Source organism: Barbus barbus (assembly GCF_936440315.1).
Source record: "Barbus barbus genome assembly, chromosome: 24".
Classification (NCBI taxonomy): Eukaryota; Metazoa; Chordata; class Actinopteri; order Cypriniformes; family Cyprinidae; genus Barbus; species Barbus barbus.
Genome location: NC_136752.1, coordinates 18,572,035 through 18,592,407, shown reverse-complemented (window position 1 = coordinate 18,592,407; position 20,373 = coordinate 18,572,035). Strand labels below are relative to the sequence as shown.

General features: G+C 36.9%; 1 protein-coding gene across 3 annotated transcripts in view; it reads right to left on the bottom strand.

The window, feature by feature from the left end:
• The window catches only part of LOC306844191 (kinase D-interacting substrate of 220 kDa B-like), a 22,459-nt gene extending 2,086 nt beyond the window's left edge, over window positions 1–20,373 (bottom strand). The window contains exons 1-29 of one of the 3 annotated variants that reach the window (XM_079376142.1): window positions 20,199–20,373; window positions 18,594–18,747; window positions 18,400–18,498; window positions 17,891–17,989; window positions 17,656–17,754; window positions 17,427–17,528; window positions 17,029–17,127; window positions 16,217–16,414; window positions 16,006–16,104; window positions 15,538–15,636; window positions 15,356–15,454; window positions 15,087–15,264; window positions 14,450–14,614; window positions 14,072–14,251; window positions 13,741–13,906; window positions 12,778–12,929; window positions 11,483–11,772; window positions 11,265–11,405; window positions 10,236–10,473; window positions 9,551–9,639; window positions 9,084–9,228; window positions 6,122–6,284; window positions 4,870–5,048; window positions 4,465–4,685; window positions 3,452–3,574; window positions 2,278–2,307; window positions 1,151–1,291; window positions 958–1,056; window positions 70–300 (exon numbers count right to left, since the gene is read on the bottom strand). In XM_079376142.1, coding sequence (XP_079232268.1) covers window positions 70–300; window positions 958–1,056; window positions 1,151–1,291; window positions 2,278–2,307; window positions 3,452–3,574; window positions 4,465–4,685; window positions 4,870–5,048; window positions 6,122–6,284; window positions 9,084–9,228; window positions 9,551–9,639; window positions 10,236–10,473; window positions 11,265–11,405; window positions 11,483–11,772; window positions 12,778–12,929; window positions 13,741–13,906; window positions 14,072–14,251; window positions 14,450–14,614; window positions 15,087–15,264; window positions 15,356–15,454; window positions 15,538–15,636; window positions 16,006–16,104; window positions 16,217–16,414; window positions 17,029–17,127; window positions 17,427–17,528; window positions 17,656–17,754; window positions 17,891–17,989; window positions 18,400–18,498; window positions 18,594–18,725 — 4,056 coding nt within the window. In that variant the 5' untranslated portion in view covers window positions 18,726–18,747; window positions 20,199–20,373. The remainder of the gene's footprint in view (window positions 1–69; window positions 301–957; window positions 1,057–1,150; window positions 1,292–2,277; window positions 2,308–3,451; window positions 3,575–4,464; window positions 4,686–4,869; window positions 5,049–6,121; window positions 6,285–9,083; window positions 9,229–9,550; window positions 9,640–10,235; window positions 10,474–11,264; window positions 11,406–11,482; window positions 11,773–12,777; window positions 12,930–13,740; window positions 13,907–14,071; window positions 14,252–14,449; window positions 14,615–15,086; window positions 15,265–15,355; window positions 15,455–15,537; window positions 15,637–16,005; window positions 16,105–16,216; window positions 16,415–17,028; window positions 17,128–17,426; window positions 17,529–17,655; window positions 17,755–17,890; window positions 17,990–18,399; window positions 18,499–18,593; window positions 18,748–20,198) is intronic. The other 2 variants (XM_079376143.1, XM_079376144.1) reach the window with 2 other exon arrangements.

The window sequence follows — 20,373 nt, the reverse complement described above, 5'->3', positions numbered from 1 at the left end:
TGTTGAGATAAATGTCTAAAAGGAATGGCTTGGAAACAAAGGTTCAAGAACCAAGGAAGAAATGCTTACCATCCACGTAGGGTTGGAGTGCCTAGGAGGCTCATCCAAGCCCACGTTACTGAGCTCCTCAAAGCTCAGGTTGAAGTTGTACATTGGTGAGGTGTCCGTGTTACCAACTCCTCCATGAACAGGTGCACCAGTGTGCCTGCAAGACTCCACATGGCCAACCATGCTGCTGCCCTGCTCACTAGGAGCCTCCTCATGCAGGATCTGGCTCTCCACATGACGGAGTTCAATCACCTGCACAACATTGACTTCATTACACCAGTATTTAGGACCAGTGTGAGAGACTCTCAGGCCAGTTAACTGTACTATCACTTGCACTATTGGGTCAATCTTACATTTATTGATAATGTACATGCTTTACAACTTAAACGTTTGGGTTTCTGTGAGATTTAGTTATGAATTCTGTTAGGTAAAAGTATTGAACTGGCAAACACAGATTTTCCAAGAATAAAATGTGACTAAGTAGCAACAAGTGTGTAAAAAGTTAACATGGTTTAAAAATTACATAATCTGCCACACATGCCATAATTTTTTAGCAAAAGAGTTCATGAACTTGTGGCTATCCTGTATTATTTCAAGATATTATTGCATTTATTTATATTTTTATAAAACACGGTGAAAGAAAATAAACACTTGTAAACATTTATAACAATTAATTTAAACAAATATAATAAATATGAATATTAAATATAATCAATATTATTTAATAAATATTAAACTCTTAAAATACATATTTCATATTCATATAATACATAAAATGCTACATACATTTTGAATTTATAAATTTAAGCACATTTAAATTCATAGACATTTTAAATTGATAATTTTTTGTATGCTAGTAAGGCATAGAAATCTGACCAACTTATTATATAACTGATAGAAACTACTCACTGTTGTCCTGAAAAGCTGCCAATCTCCAAAATTCATGTTCATTTCTTTCTTCAGCTCATCAATGTTACACTGAGACAGAACCCGGCCATTTACGTTAGCCTGGAAAAAATAAATAAATACATTTTCATAAAATCAGAACGTAGTCCAAAAAAGTTTTTCTCAGTGTGCAATTTTTTGGTTCACAAATACACACCTTCTTAATGGTGGCTGTATACTGAGAAAGCATGTTCTGGTCCATGCCGTCGATAAGTTTGACACGCTCACAGACAACATCTGTGCTCATTGAGCTGAGCAGCATCGGTGGAGTGCCTGAGACCACCGAGGCAGAGCCCTGCTACGTACAACATAGAACCATTAGCACCACTCAATTACATCAGAACAGTGTGCACATGAAAGATCTCTGAAGCCTTCAGACTGCTACAACAAGAGCTAGACCATGCAGATTTTTAGAAAACAGTCCAAAGGGGATGCAAAAGGTCTTGAATTAAAATTCAAGGAAGAGAGGGATCAAAAAGAGGTACTGCACAGGATTTCAAAGAAACTAGTGCAAATCTAGAGTGATATATGATGGTAAGAAAAAGTTAGGGATACAAATAGTTGTACTCAGAATTTGTTAGTGCTGAATATACCACTACACTTAACATTAAGTATTATGTAGCTTTCAAATAGCTACGTCTAATTAGAACAAAACCAAAAATTGTGACCTACACTACTTGGACTATAAATACAGACCTCTGTTAAGGGAAAGTCAGAGTGGCACCTGGGTTCTATACTTTTAAAGTTTTCTGACAAAATACTTTAAAAGTTCAGCATCCAGGCCACGCTGCGTGATAAGCTGATTATTTCAATGGCTTTTGTGTAAATTGGCATCATTGAAACAACTACATCGTCACAACTGAAAGGGTATAGAAACAGATAGGATTTCTTTATTTTTGAAGGATTTTTTAAGGACAGAAGCTTGAAAGATTTAGGGGAAAGTGAGCATTCTGAGGAAGGAGAAGGACTTAAGTTTAATGTGACCAAGTAAACAATGCTCCATGTTAGCTTGTCACTTAGGTGGGTATAAGTATTAATGCAGTGACCCTTTTTTTTAGAACTGTTAACTGGCATATTTTAATTTGAACCTTATATTAGGCATCTAACCTCAACTTAAGCACTTTTATTCCTCCTTCCCCACTGTGAGTGAATTTTTTTGTTCCATAGTGCATGCCAGGGGTGTGAGTGTTTAGAGCTCTGGAGAGTGTTAGCGTGTGCTTGTGAAGGCGTGTGAGGAAGGAAAGCATCAGCAGAACTTAAGCCGAGTCTAGAAGGATTCAGTACCTGCTTCTTTTTGAAAGACGGTACCTTACCCTGCTTGAGGAGAGAGAGGAGAGGAGGGAAGAGACAAAGGAGGTGGAAATTGTGAGGGAACTACATTCATGTTGACGAAAGAAAGATGGAGAGAGTTTAAACAGGGAGCAAATGAGTCTTTCTCTACAGCATGTGGGAACTGGTGGACTGTGAAAGCCTCCGGTGAACATTAAGGCAGCTGGTGTGCTTGACGTCACTAGTGCAGTGCCTGTTTGAACACTGGCATCTTGCGTCTATTCTCACACAAATGAAGCTTAAAATATACCAAATGTCAAACACTAGGTATAAGGTACCTTACACAAATAGGGTACAAAACAGGGACTGAAAATTGATTTGAAAAATCTTGAATGTTATTTTCTAGAAACAAAATGTAACGGGAAAAAACAACTAGCTAAATTAAGCCTAAATAAGCTGACATTTTTGGGACCTAGCTGTGGGATCAAAAATCGGGTTGTAATTAGTGAAAAACTCAAATTAAAAGAAAAAAACTATTTTTTGAACACAGTCAACGCATTAATTTGTGTGATATAAATAAAACGTGGGAACAGTTGTATACAAAATGTTAATGCACAATTAATATTATTTTTAGCAAATAATATTTAATTAAAAATACTTTTAGAATTAATTTAAAAACAATTAAATAGACTGTCAAAATATGTATGTTTTATTGTTGGAGACAGTCAAGACTGTCAAGATTTGGAACATGCCAAAGCCTCAATTTAAAGGGGGCGTACAGATATTTGAAGAAGATATTTGGCCCTTCGGAAACAAGTCTTTCATGCTAATTTACAATAATTTAACATTTCTACCAATTCTCACAATGAAAACCATGAATAAGTAATAACACTCTATTCATACAAAGTGCCACAAAGAATATGACAGACTTCCATATCACACATTACACTCTAAGAAAAAGCATAATGTATATCTGGAGCAACACCATGAAAACAGCGAAAATAAAATGATACTGACATATAAGACAAGAGGGAAGAAGAAATGTTTATAAAAGGAAACACCTGAAAATTAAACATTAGCTGTAGAAGAAATTTATGTCAGCAAGTGAAACCCTAGAAAGAATGTCTAACACTAGCACTATGCTGTTATCCAGAAGCACAAGGTCTGGCAGCTTTTGACTAGTACTTACAAGTCCACTGCTATGGTCCTTTGGATAGCCGGTTTTAATGAATGGACGTGGAAGAACATGAGCAGGGAAGGAGCTGCCAGCATACTGCCGTGGCAGCTGGTATAGATGTTGGGGGAAATATGGCTGGGAAACCAAGTTTGGAGGAGAAAAACAATTTAAGGAATGAAAATATAACAGAAAAACATAAATAAATACATGCAGGAATGTTCAAGTTCAATACAAAGTAAACCAATAAATATATATATATATTTTTTTTTTACTATTATTTACTAATAATTTCGACTTGCCCTTCCATTTTAGGACTATTATTGTAACTAGGTTTTCTTCTCGTCTTAAAGAAAATGTTTGGTATTCAACCTTACGCCACAAACACGGTCAATTGAGCTTAATTGTATTGAACCTGAAAGATTCCTTTAAATCCAAACATGAAATAATGAAATAACACTCAATCGCTCTCTCTCTCTTTCTCACACACACACATTCTCTCTCTAACATGAACAAATGCTTAAAAAATAATTAGGAGGGATACAATGTGTACAAACATGTAGCCTCATAAACACCTTATTTTTTATAATGGGGCTGAACTTAAGAAAACAAGGCAAACGCAAATATAAATGATGCTAAAATGAAGAAAAACAATCATTGAAACATGAGCACAGGGAAATGAATGAAAAATTGTCTGGGTGGGCATGTGGAAATGTTTGGCACGGAGGCTGGAATACTTTGAGAGGTGTGTGCTCATCCAAGGGACTTCCCTCATCTATTAAATGAGCCGATGTGCCTAGCAGAGCTCCCTGAGGAAAGTTAAGCCTAAAACACAGCTGAGTCATCAATCTACACTTGACACTATTTATCAGTTTTAACTGGACCCATTTCACCTCAAATGCCCCCTAAAGAGATGGCAATAATCTAATGATAGATTACAACAAAAACACAGTTTCTGATTCAGTTTAGTCTATCAAATTTTGCAATTCAAGTGATCTTTTGTGTGTTATCCATGTGATGACACTCACCCTGTTGTAGAACGGGTGCTGCGGCCCGGCCATGCCGCTGAAATAGGCGCTGTGGGGCTGAGGAGACACACCCGGTGCGTTATACGGGCCGTTGTAGGAGGCAGTAGGGGAGCAGGCAGAGGACTGCTGGCTGTAGACTGATATTGGACGGCCCTCCTGTAAAGGCAGTGCGGGATAGGTGACACCACCCATGTTCACTTGCTCCCGGGCAGCACGCACATCTGAGAAAATACAGAGATAAAAACTTGGAAAACATGCTTTTCAACAGGGTATGACTAAGGTAAATAGAAATATGTTCTATTCGTTTTCTATAAGGTTTATAATTTTCACAACTTTTTATCAAATTTTGGGACATATAAATTAATACACACACACACACACACATATACATAAAGAGACATTTACCTGCAATAATCTCTCTGAGTTTGGGATCTAAATTAACAGTGCAGGGGAGAAAGGTGCGGATGTCTCGAGCCGCAAGCACTGGAGTTCGGGAAGAAAGGAAAACCTCAAAGCTACGGACATCACCATCTATCTCCAGCAAAGGCTCCACATCTTTAGTGGTTGGAATGTTCTTGGAGATCCTGTCAGGCAGTACATGAAAGACACAAGTTGAGACACATGAGACAATACTAATATTTTAAGGTTTGTAAAAGTTACTTTTGCATGTGTGGAGCGTCCATCACGTTTTTATTAAAACAATGCAGGTCTTGTGAGATCGACTGGTTTTTATACCCTGGCATAAATTACACTGAGCCTTGCCAGATAAAACAAAGTCATGATGGTTTTACTGAAAATGAAAATGATGCTGATATAACTCAGCATTAGCAGCACAATATCTTCATTTCATTTTGTGTTTCTGGGGTATGGGCCGCTTTAAGAGTGGAAGGAGTGTGCAGACAGCCAGTATTAACACAATACAGAAATATTACTGATGTTCTGGATGCCAAACCTCTTCATAAAACCACAAACTTCATATGTTTCCACTTAAACAGACCTAAGGGTTTTCAGAAATGCTCTATAAACCCCTCAAAATGTCAGAATACACCCATGCCGCGAATGCATTCATTTCTCTCTTTATATTTGTGTACAACAAGAACTGCACAGTGATGGTATGTTGCATGTGTAAAGAAATAAACAACATGAGTGCAGTCAGTATATTCCATAATCATTTCATATCTAACAACATATCTATGCAGTGACACAAGTCTTACATGAATAGCATCATCTGACTAATCACCGTAGGGAAGCCTATCTAATGATCTGGACCTGCTTTCTTTGGCTTCATCAGACATTCTGTGGCCTCCCATTATTCGTTTCCAGGAAGCTTCCCAAAGGAGACATTTTTCTCTAGGACCCTAATGGGCTAACGAACAAAAATCATACAGGACAAATACATAACATAAGATTACTCTGATAAAAAACTCTTTTTGCACAGATTAGCTATGATCGGAGTTGTTGATCTCAAGTTTAAAACAACAGTGCGTTTCTGGCAATCTGATGAGCTACAAAACTACTGTGATAATAAAGCATGTGGTGAAACTGAAAATGAGAATTGTGTTAGTTCAAATGCAGTTTTCTAGAGATCTACATTACAACATCATAATGACATTATAAAACATTAATAGTGTCATGTGGTTTCTTTAAAAGCCCTCACCTGTCATAGATGGTTTTAAAAGTTGCCTGATCTGGGATGCCATCTGTCTCTTCTAGGTACAGTATGAGCCAGGATGTGCGATACGGCCACTGCTCAGTCAAGTTGATCCAAGATGCAAGCCGGTCCCAGTTAAAACTTATCTGATTGGCCCTCAGCAAGCGGCCTAAACAAGAGGAGCATATTTCATGAGTACTGAATGTTCAGACCTTATGATTTCATATCTGAAAGTTCCTACTTCATTATAGTTACTACATATAATATGGTTAACAAAAAGTGGGGTTGGTATTTTATATATATATATATATATATATATATATATATATATATATATATATATATATATATATATATATATATATATATATACATACATACATACATATACACACACACACACATACACACACGATACGATATGCACCAAATGAGTTGAAAAAGAACGATATGCACCAAATGAGTTGAAAAAGAACGATATGCACCAAATGAGTCACTGAATACTTCAATGGTTGCGGACAACACAAACGCTATGACATGTGAAATAAAACATCCTCATGTATTAAAGAAGAGCGGCTTGATTAAGTACTGGAAATAGTGGAGGGTGGGCAAAGAACGGTAACAAAACTCTGAAACATGTACAGTCACACAAGAGTATTGTACAAACTGTACTTCATAATGATGTTTAGACCGCTATAGAAGAATTCATATGTTCACGTTTTTTTATATTTAATTTACAGATCTCAGCTTAAGTTTTGCTTCAGTTTCTATTCTATTCAATTCTATTCTATCAGTTTAAATAGTTTGTTTTGATAATATATTATGTTAGGCTATATTATAAACCTGATAAAAAATTGACCTTGTTTTTGAGTCTTTGACTTTGAGTCTCTTGCTCATCAAGGCTGTATTCATTTAAAAAATACAGAAAAAACTGTTATATAGTGAAATATTAGTGCAATTTCTAATATTGGTTTCCTATTTTAATACATATACTTTAAAATAGTATTTATTCCTGTGATCAAAGCTGAATTTTCAGCATCATTACTCCAGTCTTCAGTGTCCCATGATCCTTCAGAAATCATTCTAATATGATTTATTATCAGTGTTGAAACTGGTGTGCTGCTTCATATTTCTTTGGAACCTGTGTTACTTTTTTCTTTGATTCTTTGATTAATAAAAAGTTTAAAGTCTTTACTATCAGTGTTATCCTTTTAACACATCCTTGCTGAATAAAGCTTATTGAACTTTAAACTTTTTTTAAAGTATCTTTAAAAAAGAAAGAAAAAAACTTTCTGACCCCAAACTTTTGAATAGTTTATATTGTAACATAAAATCTCTATTTTGACTAAACACTGTTCTTTTTAACTTTTTTTTTTAAATATCACAGGTCCCAAAAAATACAGTATAAAAAATCTAATAAAATAAAAAAAGCAGTACAACGGTTTCCAACATTGATTAAAAATCAGCATATTAAAATTATTTCTAAAGGATCGTGTGACTCTGAAAATACTGATTTGCTTCACAGGAACTAATTACATTTTAAAGTATATTAAAATAGAAAACATTTATTTTAAATTGCAATAATATTTCACAATATTATTTCGTGAAATAATATTCAGTATTTGTTATCAGTTAGATACAGCCTTGATGAGCATAAGAAACTTCTTTAAAAAAAATGTATTGATCCAAACGTTTGAACTGAGGTGTATTGTACAGTAAAAATGTGTTCTCAGGTAACCTAAAATGCACATCATTTAGTTACATCATTTAGTTACATCAAGGGTCAAATCAAATATAAATAGCACATTAAAGTTCAAAGTTACACACTTTTTTGTGTGCATGCTGTACAGGTCTGGTATAAAGAATGCTTTTGCTCAGGTGCCCGAAATGTCCGCCCAATAGAGAAAAGTTTTGCTCAGCAAGAAACAAAATTAGAGGTAATTAGATAAACTAAATTGAAGAGTTCTTAAGGCCTTATACCATTTAACGTATTTAAAATGGTCTAAAAAATTATTTCTCAAATAGCCTTAAACAGATTTTTAAGAATTTTGCAAATATCTTGTAAATAGTCAAATAAAACTCTTTCCTTGATATTCGTTGATATTTGTGTATTGAAAATGTTTTTGATTGACATTTATGGTCTTTGTTTTATTTGGGCTGGTTAAATTAATTTTCGGGCTACCAAAATCTGAAGAGTACCTGCCCGAAGGGCTACCAGGGATTTAGAAATTTTGCGAGCCCTGATATTTGAAAATATAATTTATTCCTGTGATGACAAAGCTGAATTACCAGCAGCCATTACTCCAGTCTTCAGAGTCACATGATCCATCAAAAATCATACTAATGTAGTCATTTGGTTCTAAGTATCATTTTTTTATTATTATCAATCTTTAAAATAGTTGTGCTGCTTAATATTTTTGTAGAACGGGTAATACATTTTTATTCTTCAAAAAGAAGAATTCTTTAAAAAAAAAAAGAAAGTTCAAAACAACATTTATTTGAAAAATAAATCTTTTGTAACATTATAAATGTCTGTACTGCCATTTGATCTGTTTAATATGCCTATGCTGAATAAATAGTATTCATTTATTTCTTAAAAAATATCTGATTGTAAACTTTCATGCGGTAGTACACCTCTGCGACTCAGATGCTATAATTCAGACGTATGCAACCTGTCTTGCTTCCACAATGTGACATATTTCAGAGAAAAACAGAATACTCAAAATTAAAAGCATGTTTCATTTGGATTACAAAAGGTGGCCATTACTAACCAGATTAAACCCGTTTGCCTATTGGTAAACATTACCTAATAGCTGAAGTGATGTTATTGGAAAAGTAAAGTTGTTTCAGAGTAAGAGCAAGTAACTGCATTTTGATTAAAGATTACACAGAGAATTATTTTCTTTGAAATAACATGCAGTGATAAATCATTTTAGGAACATGTTGACCTTAAAGATTGGATGCTGACCTGTGACTGATACAATGTTGAGGAGTCTCCTCATAGTCTGAGGGCTGATGTCACTAAACCAGTCCTCGGTGACAAGCAGTTTTGTGAGGTCAAAGGACATCTGACGCGTGACTGACCTCTGCATCTGTCGACGGCGATAAGTATCCTGAGGAGAGATCATCCAGATTTAAATCATGCTTATTCGAAATCAACAGCATTAAGGAATACAGGGAAGGAAAATGTCAAGGGAGAAATCTGGAAACATTTTGTGATATGAGCATATCATGTGGTAAAACATTACTGTCATTGGATTACTGCACAAACACAAACCATGGGACTGCCAGACAAGACAAACAATTCTGTTCATCTTTAGAGTTCAAATCATCATACTATTGCAAACATCACATAACTATTTGTCCTATTCATAATCGCTAATCATTATAATGCAAGTAGCCTTCTGACATAAAGCAGCATATTTATCAGCTTACCCTGCGGTTAAGAGTCGTCTTACTGCCAAACTTGGTCTGATCACCCAGGCTGTTCTGGGACAACTTTCTGTCCAACTCCTCATGCCAACCTACAGCATAAGAAAATTATAAGAAATTTGCTTTGCAAGCATTTTTGTCATGCAGCATTTGATTTACAACAAAGATTTAAAATGTTGGCATAAAATACAAGATATGTTTGGCTACATTTTGTAACCTACCATACAAATATTCAGAGTCAGTCATTTTTTATTATTTAGCGAGAATGCATTAAGTTGATCAGAAGCGAAAGTGGAAAGATTTCCATACTAAACAAATGCTGTTCTTTTGAACTTTCTAGTCATCAAAGAATTATAAAAAACCGTATCATGGTCTCTGCAAAAATAATAAGCAGCACAACTGTTTTCCACTGTGATAATAATAAAAAATATTTATTGAGCACCAAATCAGCATACTGGAATGATTTTTAAAGAAAATATCTTAAAATAGAAAACAGTTCTTTTGTTGTAATAATAATTCACAATATTGCTGTTTACTTTATTTTTGATCAAATAAATGCAACATTAAACTTTTGAACGGTAGTGTATATTGAGACACAAGGAAGACTACTTCCCATAATAGTCAGTCATTCATTGAAACACAAGACATCCTACTGTATTTTAACCCCTCATCCCAAGTTGATACAAACCCTCAGAGTTCCCAGTGTCTCCGTTAGCAGGAGTGGGTGCACACATCTTCTTTGCACTGCTGAGGCCACGGCTGTTGAGAAAGACAGGAAGGTGGACGATGTTGCGCATATAGTCATGGCCGTTGATGTTGGAGTCACGCAGCACGCTGTTTAGATTCTGGTTTATAGCTTTGATGATGATGTGAGGATCACTGGCGAAGACAGAGATGAAAGGACCCTTGGAGAACAGCACTCTCACCTAATCAGAAATACAATTTTGACAAGTTTTTGATATAGGCCTCAAAAGTGGTGATTTAAACAACACAAAAAAAACACATTTTATAGAAATTAAGGGTGACATTTAAAGAATTTTATCAAGCTAACAGTCACATGCACTAGATCCTCTGTCAGTACATTAAAAGTCAGCATCCAAGTATTTCTTTAAATGTATGATAAAATAATTTTATTTAGAATAGGACCAATGTCTTTTTCAGGGACTCGATACAATTGACTAAATGGATTAGGGATGCCGTTGGTTATCACTAAAACAACGGGTCTGTTCAGTCTTTCTTAGACCAGCAGAAAAGCCAGTTCAAGGAGACCACTGTCTTTTCAAATTATTTAATCAGCTTGAGGCATCATTGCAAATGACAGCACAGACTTAAAGGGATTGTTCACCTTCAGTAGCTGATTCACTGACGTCCACAGTATGGAAAAAAAAAAACACTATGCAAGTTAGTAGGCGCTTTCGCACCAGAGGAACATTTTCATAGTTCCTAGAACTATTGGTGGAAATTCCCGCTTTTAATGCATGTACGCATTACAGGAACTAGGAACGTATTTAGTTCTAGGAAATCCGGGGGGGGGACTAAATTAGCTCCTTCTTCAGAGTAGGATCTAAAACAGTTCTATAGGAAAGTGTATGCTGATTGGCCAAATGCAAACGAAACACCGGCTACCTGGCTTTTTTTTTTTAAATTATGAAAATTATATTTAGTTGTTTTAGTTAGCGTTAAAAACGCTAGTGTTCTCACAACTGCTGGTGCTCACCGTGTCAAGCATCTGTAGCACTTTATCCTGTTCACAGGAGTCCAGACCATCAATGATGACAACTAGACGTGTTTGGTTCTGGGTGAAGCCGTCTATAGTTTTGGCCATCTTAGCCATGAGCTCCACTTCATTTTTCAAGACCTGTGAAAAAAAGTTGACCATCTGTGACACTGTATACAAATATTACTTGTGTGTTGCTCAGAAGCCTGTCAACGAACCTTCATAAAGCCTTCACTCTTCAGCTTGTGCATCTTGTTAGCGGCACTGTGCAGCCTCTTCCTCTGGGAATTCAGCACTGAGTTTGTCACCTGCCACCAGGTGCGACAATTAAGCAACAGCGCCAAACCAACAACACTTGCCATGGAAACCAGCACTGCGTTCACTGTCTGGTTTTGCCCATCCACCTTGAAGACCGCCAACAGGGCCATTCCCATGATCAAGCAGCCCAGGATGAAGAGGAAGATAACAAAGGATGGGATGCAACATGTCTTCTTCCACTTCTTTTTACCTGAGGGTAGGCATGGTCACAATAAATATAATGTAGCAAATATAGGCTATATTTACTAACATAGTCCAGTGTTTCCCACAGGTTTGAAGGCAATGTGTGGTGGTCAGCCCGGGGGGGGGGGGGGGGGGGGGGGGGGGGAACGATTGGATAGGGGATACGATTGGATCCCCTAAAGGGATTTCCTAATTCCTAAAGGTTAATAATTAAAAAAAACTGTTAATAATTGGTTACACAGAACTTTATTACATTAATTCTCTCCTCCTCTCCTACTATTTCTTGAGGATGGTCCTCATCCTCAACACGTGCCTTTTTCAGTCGCGGAAAATACTTTTCAATACTCATCTGGATTGAAGCAGCAAACATTCGGTGTAAGAGTAAAGAAACGACATAATTTATAATACGTTTATTTGATTCACAGCTGCTACATATAGTGTTTTGACCTCGACAACCCAACTAGGCTAGCCTACATTTTACCGCAAACTTGCGACTAGTTAACTTTCTAAAGAAGGCGCAATCGCGTTTGCTAAGGGTCGGGACTTACAGTAACATCAACACACTGAAACTATTGTATTCAGAATATGAAATATTTTATAGCACTTTTTAATCGGTGATTGTGTGTTAAAAGTGTTCACGAGATACCAACCTTTCGCCAGCCGTCTTCTCTCCACAGATGATCCAGACAGATGTGGTGTGCACGGAGGGGAGGGGCTGTGTGCGTGTGTGTGTGTGTGTGTGTGTGTGAGGGAGAGACGCGTGAGTGACAGAGAGATGAAGAGAGAGCAGGGAAAGGAAATGCAGTTGAACGAATTCGCTGCGTGTTTTAAATAGCGTACAAAAGAATAACGAAACGCAATATGTGACGGTGGGTATTGATATTTTTTTTTTTTGGTCGGTGTTGAATCTGTGGCGGTCGGAATTTAATCTGTGGCGCACCGCCACAGATTCGTCTATGTGTGGGAAACACTGTAGTCCGTGAAGAATCAAGAATGGTTAAGTGGCCTTTACCTTGAGTGTCCTCAGTTTTAAAGACTCTGAAAAGTCTGGTGGCCAAAAAGCCAAACTCCCTCTCACAGGCATCCGAGAGAGTAGCAATCATTTCGGCCATGGACGTCTCCCCACCCACACTGGATAACCTGTTATAGTCTGTGAACAGAAACCTGAGAGAAAAAATTATTTCAGTTTTCACTTAACCAAAGAGTCACATTCAAACCAGACCTCATTTTTTTGTCTTTCTTCTGCTAGAATACTAAAAAACTAGCCACTACAACGAACAAAAAAAACATGAAAATGTAATCAATATACATCAAAATCATAAACGTGTGTACATATGTACACAATACACACATTAATAGTTCCAAAGACATCTTTAAGATTTTTTTATGTTTTTGAAGGCTCACCAATGAACCAGGATGCATTTATTTGATCAAAAATACTGTAAAAACAGCAACATTGTGAAATATTGTTAAAATGTAAATAAACCAGTTCATATTTTAATATATTTTAAAATGCAATCTATTGCTGTGATGGCAAAGCTTTATTTTCCTTCAGAGATCATTCTAATATACCAATTTGGTGCTCAAGAAATATTTGTTTATTACTCTGTATTCTCCATCATTATCAGTGATGAAAACAGTTGTGCTGCTTAATATTTTTTTGGAAATCGTGATACACTTTTTTTCAGGTTTCTTTGAACAGAAAGTTCAAAAATTTTTTGATCAACTTAATAAATTCTTAAAGGGATCCCCAGGTATTAAGACATGTATAGCTTAATATAACGTAAATTATGTCTCTTATTTAAACGTAATAGAAAACCCCATAAAAATGTATGTTACTTAAAATAACTCAACACCACGTCAACAGCTCATCATGGCTGTTTTTGAGAATAAAATGACAAATGGGAAAATGGAAAAAGTTCACATCCATCATTTATCTTAATGGCTAAACGGTTTATAGAATATAGGTAATTACCTGACAGGAAGTGCACGGGTGGTCTGTTCCGGCAGCTCTGGTGGGTTGACGAACATGAGTTTGAGCAGAAGCTCCAGGTATCCGATGTGTCGGGCGAGACGGGTGCTAATGACCCAGGCCCAGTTCCAGCTCTCACCTTCACGCCTGCTCCCAAAGTACACAACCACTGTGTAGAGATGGAGAGTACGCTATATATGTACATTCACTACACCTTCAAGGGATATTGATGGAGTTTGGCATGATAACTCCTAACTCAATTATGACCAAAAAGTATGGATTTTATCATGAATACAGAACTTAGTCTGGGAAAATAAAAAACTGTTTTTCTTACCAAAGAATACATAAAGCAGAGCCAGAATGCTGAGAGAGATGGCGATAGCCAGCTTGGGATCCACAGTGAAGCCGAGCACTAACGCGACAGAGCCGCACACCAGGAACGATAATAACACAACCAGCCAGGAAAACTGGAACAAAGGCTCCACCTGCTGACCTGCAAATGTCTTCATCTCATCTGAGAAAGAAATATGAAGATTCATCCACCAATAAATATACACCAGATGCAGCGACTTGAGCTCGATTAAACATTTCAAGCTCAGAAATAGCTAAAAAGCTAGGTAGGTACGTGCTGTACATGAGTAAACTGTGCTTTAAAATATCCTTTTCAGGTCACTTTCCTAGTTTAAGCCGAGCGACTCTAAATAATGCTCACCCTCTAGTTTCTTGAGCAGGAAGGACTTGCCGCTGCCCCACTGGGCATACAGACCCACACAGATGGGCGGCTGCATGGTGGGCTCACTAAGGATGTCTGCCAAAGCACTGCTGTACAGGTCATAGCCCAGCATGTCCCCATCTGACTCTGTGGGGGACAGATGTCCTAAAGGGGACAACACAGAGCGGGGCAAAAATACACACAGGTCATTCATAACCTACAGAAAATTCAGTATAATTTAGTGCTGATATGCAACTACAGCAATACAAAACATATGTTTACTTAAAAATAAAAATAAAAATTCTAAGAAATGTATAAAGAGCAAGACTGGTTTTTGTGGATCAATAAGACTATGTACCGCGAAGTTCCGCGACTGATTTGAAACCATCTGAAACACTGTCCTGTATAATTTACAACATTTGCAGAGATATAACTATTTTAATATGTAAGAAAAATAGACATTATAACTAAAATGAACCCAAATGAATCAGAATCAAATGGAAACAAAATCAGAAATGAATCAAGAGCTTGTGAATCAGAATCTAATTACATCAGGAAATCTGTATCAATATCCAGCCCTAATAACGAGTGTTAATCAATAGTTAAGCTCATGATGGAGATCTAGACTCAGACTTACGGGCTCCAAAAATCTGGGTGAGGATGCTCTTCTGGTGGCTGCAGTCGATGTTATAGGGTGTCTCTCCAGCTTTGTTGGGCCGGTAGAGCAGACGGCCATCTTTAGGATTACGGAGAAGGAGCTCAGCCAGCCTGCGGCTCCGTCCACGAATGGCGATATGAAGAGGGGTGTCCCCTTTCTGTAGCCAAAGAGAGCAGATATTTAAAGTGCGGTATAGTCTCATCATGTGAATGTGACTAATGCGCATGAAACTGTGACTGAAGTTTTACCTTGTCGACTGCAGACACTTTGGCTCCTTTGTCCAGCAGCAGCTCCACTATTTCTATGTTCCTCATCTTGGTGGCTTTGATTAGTGGAGTCTCAGAATCCTACATACACAGACAAATACAGACTCAAGACTGGCTCAAAACAATGAAACTATCTATTTGACGCAAGTCTTGCTGTTCTTTACCTTGGTGGTGGTCTCTGTGTCAGGATTGCACTGCAGTATGTCTCTAACCATGGTTGCATTGCCTTTCTCTACAGCCCAGTAGAGAGCAGTCTTATTTTCCTGCAACAAACAAACAGCAGAATCAACTGAATTTCCCATAACTCTTATACACTTGCAGTTTAAAGGAGGACTGCACAATTAATCATATTTTAATTGTGATTATGATTTTTGCTTCTCTCAATATTACATACCCTCAAAACATTAAGATAATTTGTAATTACTGAAATCAACGTTAGGTAGGTAAAATAAACCCAGTGTTTGAGTAGACATTCTTGATTTGTGCTTACGTAAACGTGAAATAATTCTGATTAAATGTAAAAACAGACTGTGAGTAATAACTATACTTTATAAAAAATAATGTGATTATTAGTTTAACCATTATTATGAAACCCTAGTAAAGTATATTCATATATATAACATGCATGTTACCTGTCCTCTAATGTCGATGTCTGCATACTTATGCAGTAGTGCCCTCACAATCTCAACATGGCCACCTCTCACAGCTCCAATCAGCACAGTGTCGCCACTCTACAGGTTTAAAACACAACATACAATACATAATATCGCAGGTAATTTTTATCCAGTATATCAGTTTTATAATTTCTGTTTGTTTACAGGTTTGTTGCGAGGTTCAACCCACCCTGTCTGGGATGTTGACGTATGTTCCTGCATCAAGCAGGTCCTGCACAATCTCAGTGTAGCCCTCTTTAGCTGCAATCATCAGAGCTGTGTTTCCGTCCTTATCAGTCATGTTTACATTAGGGTTCCTCTTCAGAAGCTCTTTAACCACCTCTGTATATCCTCCCTTCACAGCCACGATCAGTGCCGTCATGGAGTTCTGAGTGTGTGAGATTAATAAAATAAGACTGACAGGCCCTCAGGATTCTGATGGAATACTGCTAAATCAGTGGTCCTCAACCAAGGGGCCAGGGCCCACCAGGAGGCCTCAGCTAACATTCATGGGGACAAGATGACAAAGCAATTTAAAATCAATTTAAAAACAACTAAAAATCAAAATATGTCTTACATATAAGAATTAGAATTATAATGAACAAAAAAGGTAGGTAAAATAAGCTTCATCTTAGACATTTTTCAGTGTTATGTAAATGTGTAAGTACAAGTGATGTATATTTATGGAAATTTGTGTATGAGAACTGACATACTTCTTGAGGAATGATGTTTATATAAACTTTAAAAGTGTGATTTCTAGACCTGTAAAAGTCACATAAATCAAATCTTAGGTACAACTCCATGAGTTTTTTTAAAGAATATATATGTTTCTAGTTATGCCAAGCTCTAAAATATTTTATCGGGTAGAAATCATGAGTAAAAAATACTAATAAATCCTTATCCTGTAAATCACAATCTGGGCCTTCGAAAATTGTTGAAAACATTGGAGGGCCTTAAATTCAAAAAGGTTGAGAACCACTATGCTATATAATGAGCTCATACCGCCCCCTCCTGGTCAACATCGGCTCCGTTCTCCAGCAGGTGCATCACACAGTCGTAGTGGCCCTTTCTAGCAGCCCAGATCAGTGGGGTGGTGCCGTACTAAAAGTATCAAATGTTAAAGTTAAACATAAATAAGTCTTTACCTTTAGTATATCTCACAGTAAAATCATTAAAGGAATATTTCCTGCTCATTACAATTAAGATCAATCAACAGCAACTGTGGCATGCTGTTGATTACAAAGGAAAATAAAGTTGACTTTGGTTTATAGAAATAGAACTACAAAAAAAAAACACTCACAATGGAAGTGCAACAATTGCTCATTAATTGATTGACCCTTTCCATTGTATTCATTTATTTTTAATAATAATCACAGTGACGAAGGATTGTTTTAGCTCACCTTATCTGAGCAGTTGACTTTAGCTCCACGCTCCAGCAAGAGTTTCACAATCTCTGCATGGCCTCTACCAGCTGCCCAGATAATGGGGTAGACGCTGTATTGCTGTGCATGACATGTGAAATGCATGACAAATTTTAGTCAATGATTGCATTTATTAAACTGGCATTATTTGGATTCCTTATTGATTTAATATGATTTGTATGTGCTTAATACCATATGCATGTTTTACCTGTCCAGTGGTGTTTGGGTTTGCTCCAGCCTCAAGCAGGACCGTGGCCACCTCAACTCTACCTTTATATGAAGCCCAAGTAAGGGCAGTCCAACCCCCCTGCATGACACAAAGCCACCTCACTGAGTTTTGATAATTAAATAAGATTTTTTTTTTTCTTTCCAAATGTAACTATTGTACAAAATAAAGGACACATATTGCTTTTGATGCAAACTTTGCAATTAGATTGTCTCACCATGTCTCTGTGCTCAATGTAAGCACTGTTTTCCAGCAGCTCTTTCACTACCTCCACATGCCCCTCCTTAGCTGCAGAGATCAGAGCAGACCAGCAGTCCTATCAGGGAAAAGCACAGAGACGGGTCGCTATGGAAACCACTGAACCACTGGCTAATGTCACCATGGGAACAGTGATGAGTGTGCAGGAGCTGTACTAGAAAGAAAAGCCCTATGACACAATTATAATGGACAACACACCTTATACAGGTTATAAATATATGGCAAAAAATATTGCACAGGAATACAGAAGAGGTTTTTCTGGGATTCAAATTCTAATTTTTGATTGTAAAAACAAATTAATAATTTATAACAATAATTTATAATCCAAAAATTATATCAAGCATCATTGTGAATGTCTGCTCCACTTTTGGTTGGTAAATATTATGTGAATATCTGCAGTGATTAAACAGAAACAAAAGCAACTACCTATCAACTCTTTTTGTAAATCTAAAGTGGGTATTTTCTCACCACATCATCCAAGTTGACATTTGCTCCTCTTCTGATGAGCTCTTGAACAATCTCAAGACTACCCTGCTCTGAGGCCAACATCAAAGGAGTCTGGCCATTCTGTCAAACACACAATGAGAAAGAGAGACATCTGATATTTCTACATTTTAACTGATCATCTTAAATTACGCTTGACTTTTTCAGATGCAACTTACATCGCTTCGACCATCCACCTCTTTGAACTTGTCAAGATGGGCTTTGACAGCTGCCAGATTCTCTTCTTCCACATAGCTGAAGAGGTTCTGGATGGCCAGAGTGGTCATCTTGATGGAGGTTGTGGTGTCCATGATTGCCACTCACTGGGACACCCTGAACAGAAATAAATGTAGTCATTTTCAAAACACAGATTATCAACAAATTTTCATGGAAACAATGTATTAAAAAAAAAAAAAAACAGGCTACAACATACAACAGTAATGAAAAACAACCAATATAACAAACATTATATAAGATCGTTCATTTGAATATTTGTCATTTATCATTTAACACCTCATTTAAAAAAAAATTAATTCCTGGTGAAACAGTAAATAAATAAATAAACAGAACATGACAGGATGAACAATGGCAAAATCCAACCACAAATCAATCCAAATAAATGTTTAATATTAATATTGTACAGCCTTTTTTAATATGCGCCGGCATGTGACCCTTAATTTAACCTTCAATACAGACTGTAAAACAAAAGAGAAAACCAAACAGGCACTCAGCAAACAACTGGACAACAACAAAGAGAACATGGCAGCTCACTCAGGAATCCAAGCAGCTCTTTAAGCTCTATGTGTGAAACATGAATAACACCGAAGTTATTCTTATAAACCACTATGTGACACCATATATCCAGCACACTCAGTGTCACACTGTCCTCTGCTTTTGTGTGAATGGCTTTAGATTGCTGGCTGTGACTGTCTGTCTGCTCTGGAATGGCATCATGCATTATTTATGGCGACCAAGAGTGGTTCACACCTAGAGTCCACAGCAAGATGCTGAAATGACTAGCAGCCCTACAATTATAATGGTGAGAAGTGCTCGGTGTTATATGGATATTTATAAAGACTGGTGAGAAGCACACTATATTACATAAAACAATAAAAATAACTAAACATTATATATTATGTTTTGTTATATTTTTATATAAAAATCAATAAATATAGTAATATTTACTGTTTTGCATGCATGTATGTATGATGTGCTTCTCTCTATGACAGACAGACAGACAGACAGACAGACAGACAGATAGATAGATAGATAGATAGATAGATAGATAGATAGATAGATAGATAGATAGATAGATAAAAAATATGGCTAAAAATAACTATATAATGTCAAATATATGGAACCTGGGTGAGTAAGAGCACAATAAATCCACAACATATTATCTGCCCGGTAATAAAGTGCTTGTTAATCCTGATATATTTAACTGTCTAAACTTTATTGTAATTTGATATTAAAGAATGTATTTCTAGAAATAAACAGGGCGGGCAGTGACTCGTCAACATGTCTGCATGCTGATGCACTTACTAACTATGCGAGACAAGGCAATTAATCGCCATCAAAACAACCCTCAACAGATTAACCGTCCGTATCTTAGTACATTTACATAACAAACTACATCATATTCGCTGTGAATGGTCAATTCTGCTTAATTCGACACCTTGATGCTCTTGACTGTCCTTTAGGAGGCTAAGAGCTGTCAATCAAACGCGGCATCAACCGACAAACGCGATTTAAACCCTACATCTGCCTTCCGTTACGCGACTTACCTCACAGAAAAGAAACGTTGAAATGCTCTGCTGTCTGAAAGTCCGATTAGAGAGTCGTATTTCTCTGTAGTTTTTCTTTCTACGGCGCTTCTTTCTTCCTATTCACTATCTTCAACAGCCATTTTGGCGAAGCAGAGCGCTGTGAAGCTTCTTCCTGGCGAGTCCCTGACAACAC